Raw genomic sequence first — 8348 nt, forward strand, 5'->3', positions numbered from 1 at the left:
GTATATTTCTTACAAGGTCTCCGTTTCTCATACAAATGCAATTCCCATGAGGATGTTCTGTTCACCTTTAGTCCTTGGAATGATGCCCAGAAAGTAACAGTAGTTAAACATTTCACACACTTAGCCAGTTTAAAAGGTTGAGTTTAGCTACATTCCAAGAGTCTAAAAGCAGTACTAGATGAGACATAGCAGCTTTTACAGTTGTAATTATTATAAAAAACTTTTTCATCCTTATTTTAAAAAAGTAAAATGTAACAATTATGTTATGCCCCCTATAGGGTGTATGCATGTAATTTTATCAAGATCAAAATCCTTTTGTGGTTTTAAGACAATGGACTAGTGATGCTTTGCCCTAACCTGATTCCAGTTAAATGGCCTTGTCATCTTGTAACTTTCATTCAGTTAACCTCTGTGATGTGCATTTTAAAAGTCATCAGTAGTTATCACTATAGATAAAGACTTTAACCATACTGCTTCTTATAGTAGCTCTGTACAGATTTTTCTTTTATTATTTTGTGAAAATAGTGTTTTTTCTCTATTTATTTATTACTATCTTTACATTAGGATAAATTGAATACTCACTGATTTCACTGTAAGATCAAGTCATAGGTGAGGACAAAAATAATTTAATTTAAAGTAGTTTAGCTTTTTTCAACTTTTGCTTGTCTAGTGACTATGAGTTTATTTTGCTCTTTTGTTTGGTTTCTGATCATTCATTATGTGGTGTAATGATTTCCTATTTACTTTTTGACTTGAAAGCTATTTGCTCTTTGAAGTCTTGCATTACTACAACAGAAATGTGCCATTTTAATCTGTTCTTTTGCTAGAAAAATCTTAATATGTTTAAGAAAACCTTATCTGAATTTATCAATGGATCAGGATTTTTTTTACATTTACTATGGCATGGCTCAAATTATGTATATTATACATAACTGTTGCTTATGGACATGTATACTGTAATAATCTTCACTAGTAAGAATTCAATTTTTAAGTTGGTTATAAATTCCTCTAGGCTGTTAATGCCCGAGTCTGCCAAAAGGAAACTTTAGAGAAACAGATGTTTGGATGAAGTTCTGTTAACACTTAGCATTTAAAATTAGTGAATGCAATAGTGTCATACAGTGAAAAGCTGTTCTGCGCTGTTGAACATTAAACATAAAACCTGTGAAATGACTTTGAGGTTTTTTTTCACGTCATTATTTACACAGTCGAAAGACATGTGATCCATTTTTATCCAGCATCACAATTAACAATGATTCAGATCAGAGTATCAGGGTGACATATTAGTGCTGGGCGGTATACCGGTTTATACCAAAAACCGTTTTTTATTTTTGTTATGATATGGATTTTTCTTATACCACAACACCGGTTTAAATAGCCTAAACAACGTTCGGAACGTGGCGCAGCGGGAAACTGTTTAAGGGGGGACCTTTTTCACTGCTGCACCGCTAAACACAAATGCAACGGAGTACATGCGTTGTGGAGGTATTGAACGGTGAAAATGGACAGAGAACATACTGAAACTGAAGATGTAGCAGACGATACAGTTGAACATGATGACACAGAAGAACTTTTGCCGAAAAAAGCTGTCTGTTGTCTGTAGATACTTTTGTTTTAAAAAGTCGCATGTGGACCATTATGTTCAAATGTCTGAATACTGTTTCTATATTACTGGATAATACTGCAAGCCAAGTTGTACTTCTTTTATTTTTTTCCAATACTGTGTAATGTACCTGGGTACTGTGTAATAGTGTGACGACATGTTGAATTTGTTCTCGACATTTCCACTTTAATCTCGACGCTTATGACGAGAATAAAGTCAACATTTCTACTTTATTCTCGCCATTTATGTTGAGATTAAAGTCGACACGTTGACTTTATTCTCGTAATTTGTCATTAAAGTAGAACATTGTAAACTAAACTTCATCTTAAAATGAATATTTAATTTACTAGATTTTATCAAACCCCATCACAGGTTATGTAGCACATTAAATGCTTTCTGTTAAGTGTTCCCCAAGCCATGTTAATCACTATGTGCTTCTTTAACTGACTTCCTCTTGCACTATTGGAGGCACAGGCAGCAATCACCACACAGAATACATTAATTTCATGATATTCCTGCTTCCTGAACATTTAGAATGCTAAGATAAATACTTGATATCATTTTCATGATGAAATACATTAAAGCATGTATTAATCATGTGGGGGCACGGTGGCATTGAGGGTGCACTGTTGCATCGCCGCAAGAGGGTTCCGGGTATTACCTGCCTTGAATTTGCATGTTTTTCTGGTGGATTTACTCGGTGTGCTTCAGTTTCCTTGCAAAGTCATGTAGGATGTGGGGTTTTGTTATGCTATTTTGACCCTGCTAGTGTATGTATTGCTCGTACTCACCATGCGATATGCTGGCGCCACGTTCAGGATTTGCTCCTGCCTCACACACAATGCTTGCTGGATGGGTGAAACCCTGAATGGATGGCATAATTAAACATGTATAACGAATATTTTCGTTCTGAACACTCTGTGGTCTAAGTTTATAACTAGGTTTAATTTATCGTGTGGTGATTGGTTATGTGGAGAGAGAAAAAGGAAAGATAGGAACTGTGGTTTTGGTATGTCAGACAGAGACATGCATGCATTAAAGAAAGCCCGCTCAGAAGAACATCCATTGAATTCTGTGTTCGTGTCTCCGACCACCAAATCACAGACCCAATATTTACACAATATTTAAGCTAAACCTGTGCGATACCCATTCATACATCCAGTTTTTTGGAGCCTCGTCACACCTGCCATAAAGTTCTCTACACTGAACGTACACTTGGGGACCCCTTACTGCGAGGGAGCAGCACTACCGTGCATGTTTTATACCTGCTTTAATGCATTTCATCATGAAAATGTATCTTAGCATTCTACATTTTCAGAGAGCAGGAATATCATGAAGTGAATGTATTCTGTGCGGCGATTGCTGCCGGCGCCTCCTCTTAGCGCAGAGGAAGTCAGTTTATGAAGCGCGTAGCGATTAACAACTGGGTCGGGAAACACTTAACACAAAGCATTTAATGTGCTACATTAACTTATGATGGGGTTTGAGAAAATCTAGTAAATTAAACATTTTATTTTAATTTAGTAAATTAAACAATTGATTTTAGGATGAAGTTTAGTTTATGACATTCTACAGTACTTTAAACTATGAGAATAAAGTGGAAATGTCGACTTTAATCTCGACATATAATTTTTTTTTTTTCTTCACTGTGTCCATATTTTTTTTTCTTCACCGTGGCCCTAATACACTTCCGTAGGGCTATACCACAAATAGCAATATAAATGCAAGTTGCAGTTTTATTATTTATGTGTATAGCTTAGCTTGAAACAAGGTCCATATTAATGCAGTTTGCCTTAATGATGGTTCAGTTGGTAAAGATGTCATCACCAAGTTGTACTTGTTTTATTTTATTTTAATTTGGTGAATACTGTGTAATGCACCTGGGCTTTGAAGTCGTGGAAGTAATAGTATTATTACTGGAAGCTGCACTATTATTTATTGTATTGTTATTATTTATTAGTTTAAATATTATGCATTTTAATGATGGTAAAGTTGTTTAAAAAGTCACTTTAATGTGTCAATGGACACAGATTGTTAACATTAACAAAGTGTAGTTGGTTTACAAAAAATATTTACTATTTATTCCTTTTCTAAGAACTGTTCAGTGCAATACAACTTTTGACAAGCACCTCTGGATATTTTACTAAGTCTAAATGCCTCTTTGGATGGTTGAAAATATGTTGTCAAAATTTTAGTTTAAGTTGTTTGCAAACTGTGATCAATAAAAAGGCTCTATAGTTTGACTGCATCTGTCATGCAATGTGATTCCTTCTCTTCATTAGTGCCACCCCCTTGAAAACACGTTATGGGGTCATGCAAACCTGTATTAATACTTGTGTGCACATTAAAATGTTTTTTTGTACAATTCTCATGACAGTGGAATAGGTTATTCTTAGCCAGTAATTGCAGTGGAAAATGTGGTTACCATCCACTCATGCATGGGGAAAAAAAATACAGTCCAATACTGTGAAACCGATATAATTTTGAAAAATACCGTGATATACAATTTTGGTCATACCGCCCAGCACTATGACATATCAATTAATTTTGTATGATTTGGGGTTAGTATAAATACTTTTTTTTAAATGTCCATTTAGTATTTTTATTTATAGGTCAGCTTTTACCAGTACCTGTTTTTTGCTTAATTATTTGAAAAACATGATGACAGATGGAGAGTCAAAAAGTTATATACCAAATTTCTTTTCAGTTTTGTTTTTCAGCGTGTGAATAACCTTTTCCTTTTTTCTTCAGTTTCAATTTGTTTCTTTGCTTAAAAAGCCAGAAAGAAGATAGCAGCATAAATGCAGACAGATTATTTAAAAAATCTTGGGCAAGAATCATAAGAAACTTTTGCTACTTTCTAATGTAACCTATCTTTTCTTTCAGCTTGGCTCCCATTTTTGCATTCTTTGTGCCGTTTTACCACTCCATTCCAAGGATACAAGTCACTCAACTTCTGGGACAATTTGCAGTAACCAACAAGTCCTTGGTCTATTTAATTGGCCTTCAGGTTAGTCTACCAATATGTGTCAGTACTTTTTTTGTCCACTCTATGAACAGTCTTTGTTAAAAAAAGGGACTTTTTTAATTTCTTACTTTGTCTTTTATTTTTCTTTTCTTCATTATGTAAAGCACTTTGAGCTACTTTTTTGTATGAAAATATGCTATATAAATACATGTTGTTGTTGTTGTTTTTTAATATTGTACTTTTTATTGATAAAAATGTGATTATGCTTAAACCCATACTTAGATGAAGCAGATTGTTTACTCTTTTTAACAGAAATCTCTGTTAAGAAAACCTTATTTTAGTATACAAGTTTAAAAGAACAATTCGCTTTATGAAGAATCCAAATGACTGACAGGAAATTGCTATATAGATTTTTATGCTGCAGCAATAAAATTCCGTTATGATTAAGATGCTAGCAAATTATTGTATAAAAATCATCTAAGCTGAAGGTGAGTTTTATGAAGAATGGGTTAGTCAGGGGCATGTAGCAAAACAGAACTGATTAGCTGAGTAACTTGTCAACCACTTCACAGAGTACCTTTGCATGCTGTGCAGTGTAGTAGAGGGGTCATTGTTATGAAACAGAAGGAGGAAATTGATGTATGTTCTCACAATGCCAAAACAAGTCGATGTAATATTGTCTGATTTTGTGGGTCTTTTAATCAGTATGAACTACACATTTAGCATCATAAAAATTGTGCAGGTGATCTTGTTGGCTGCAGCTTGGTCATCTGATCCATAAGTAATTCTTATAACGCTCACTGCATCATCATTTTTCAGTTCTTCATTACAATTTGCTCTGCAGTGGAAATTTTCTTGACTAGACAAAAATAAATCTCTGAATGCACATTGTTCAATAGTGTTACAAATTCAGTGATAACACAATACTTCAGTTTGAGTTTTTTGGCATCAATGTTGACGTGGTTCTGAAATAAGAAACACAGGTTACAAACCACAACTGCTTAGACATTTGTATTTCACATATTTTAGTACACAAATGTTGATCGTTAGCCACTTACAAATCCAGCACTATAGATAACCCCTTTCAGGTTCAAGCTCGGGGTCATTGATGTGTACAAGACCTTTTGATAAGCAAATAGGAAATATTTGTCCCATTTTAATTTTGGGCACAAATTGGTACCCAATTTTATTTCTATGTTTTAAATGTCACAGGACATTTGGATTTAACTTCAGAGGAATTATAATATTCACAATCATGATAAAAGTATTTGTTTGTGATTGCTGATTAATTTAGATTATCAGGAAGATCCTCTACTATACATATACTTTATTTTTCTAATGTAATATATATTTAAAGGAAAGAATAAGTAAGTGAAAGAATACCCATCTACTTATATGAAATACCAAATGAGAGCTCAAATCATAGCTCATCAAATCAGAGATTTTTTTTCCCTCTCTTGAAAGTGCCTATTGTTGTGGGTTAAATATATTCAGGAAGCCACTGAAACTGCTCATCCAGTGCCATATATCATATTCATGTTTGTGGAACAGACTTTCGGCAAGGGAAAATAAAACTGTTATGATCCAGAACCCTGAAGTACAATGTAAAACTGTTTTATGTATGCAAGCGCCTTGAGCATGGGAAAGGTGCTATATAGATAAAATGTATTATAATTATTATTACATGTATTAAGAGCTCTCAATTACAAAACAACCCCTTTCTAGATATGGTCATCTTTTGGGTTTAATATCCAATGTTGTGATGGAATACAATAACTTCATCTTTGTAAATAGTGAGCAGAAACATAAGACCTGAGAGCCATTCTTGTCCACATAGATTTCTGAGTTTGGACATAACACTAAGCTTGAAAAAACTTTGTTCAGCAGTTGCTGGTGATACAGACAAAGATTTTCAGAAATTGAGGCAGTGTTGGAGTTGATAGGCAGAAAATTATGTGTGCTGTGAAAATGCATTTTATAAATTTCTAATAACTTTTGAAAGTAGGGTGTAGCTGATAACTGTAACAAGCTTGGTAGAAAAGTTGCTGTTGCATGGACATTACAGCTGCCTCCATGTCATAATGTAATACAAACCAATGTAATCTGCAACCAAATACTGCAAGTATTTAAAATAATTAATATTGTATTATACATATCACAAGTAGCAGCGGACTGCATGATAACGTGCAGTGAATACACTTGACTTATTGTTTTCATACTCTCTCTGTACGTTTAGCATTCATTTGCTCAGAGGTTGATGTGCTTGCTGCCCACAGTAGTAACGAGATTTTTATAGACTGCCTTATAGGGAAACTGTTGGGACCATAAAAATACTTCCTTGTAATGAAAATTTTGTTGTAGTGGAATTTGACCTGTGTGTGTGTGTGTGTATATATATATATATATATATATATATATATATATATATATATATATATATATATATATATATATTGTGGGGAGCAGCCCGGACACAGACAGGCAGACATCGTTAAAGCACCACAACACATTAATTTACAAATACAGTCGACCCTCGTTTATCGCGGTTAATCAGTTCCAGACTGTACCGCGATAAATTAATTTCCGTGAAGTAGGAATCTTTATTTATAAATTGAATATTTTCACAGTTAGAGCACAGAAAACCTGTTTACAACCTTCTAAATACGTTTTTTAACATTATTAGAGCCCTCTAGACATGAAATAACACCCTTGTGGAGACGGGGACTTTTAAACACTGCAAACAAACATTTGTCTCTTTTTCAAAAGTTTAATCTGTGCTCCATGACAAGACAGAGATGATAGTTCCGTCTCACAATTAAAAGAATGCAAACATATGTTCCTCTTCAAAGGAGTGTGCATCAGGAGCAGATAATGTCAGAGAGGGAGAGAGACAGAGACAGAAAAGCAAACAATCAAAATTCAATAGGTGCTGTTTGGCTTTTAAGTATGCGAAGCACCGCCCGACAAAGCAGCTGTAAGGAAGGGAACAATGTGAAGGTAGTCTTTCAGCATTTTTTAGAGGAGCGTCCGTATCCTCTAGGCCAGTGTGCGAACAGCCCCTTTGCTCATACCCTCTCCGTCAGGAGCAGAGAATGTCAGAGAGAGAGAGAGAGAGAGAAAAAGGCAAACAATCAAAAATCAATAGATGCTATTCGGGCTTTCAAGTATGCGAAGCATCGAGCGGGAAGCATATCATATATCATTAAGGAGTTTTATTTAATACATAATACGTGCTCTGATTGGGTAGCTTCTCAGCCATCCGCCAAGAGCGACCCTTGTATGAAATCAACTGGGCAAACCAACTGAGAAAGCATGTACCATAAATTAAAAGACCCATTGTCTGCAGAAATCCGCGAACTAGCGAAAAATCCGTGATATATATTTAGATATGCTTACATATAAAATCCGCGATAGAGTGATGCCGTGAAAGTCGAAGCGCGATATAGCGAGGGATCACTGTATATACAACTGTGAACACACACAACCCAGTGCCACAGCACCAATCACCCCAAAGTCCAGGCCTCTCCAGCACAATACCTTTGCCTCTTCAGGTCCGCCTCCACTCCTTTCCACCAAGACTTCATCCTTCTTCCACCCGACTCCAGCCTTCGAATGGAGGGAGGCGACCCCTATTATAATCACCCGGATGTGCTCCAGATGTCTTCCGATAAGCTTCCGCCGGCACTCCCCAGTGTGGCGGAAGTACCAGCTCTGCACCTGGAAGCACTCTGGGTGTCCCTGGTCCTCTTCCCCCCAGCACTTCCGGATGTAGCGGAA

General features: G+C 35.6%; 2 protein-coding genes across 2 annotated transcripts in view; one reads left to right on the forward strand and one right to left on the reverse strand.

Moving 5' to 3' along the window:
* rpl24 (ribosomal protein L24) overlaps window positions 1-8348 on the reverse strand; it is a 730678-nt gene that overhangs the window by 299786 nt on the left and 422544 nt on the right. The gene's annotated exons all lie outside the window — the stretch shown is intronic.
* ubac2 (UBA domain containing 2) overlaps window positions 1-8348 on the forward strand; it is a 335736-nt gene that overhangs the window by 199797 nt on the left and 127591 nt on the right. The window contains exon 5 of the mRNA XM_028799950.2: window positions 4490-4613. Coding sequence (XP_028655783.1) covers window positions 4490-4613 — 124 coding nt within the window. The remainder of the gene's footprint in view (window positions 1-4489; window positions 4614-8348) is intronic.

This window comes from Erpetoichthys calabaricus, chromosome 4 (assembly GCF_900747795.2).
Source record: "Erpetoichthys calabaricus chromosome 4, fErpCal1.3, whole genome shotgun sequence".
Taxonomy (NCBI): Eukaryota; Metazoa; Chordata; class Cladistia; order Polypteriformes; family Polypteridae; genus Erpetoichthys; species Erpetoichthys calabaricus.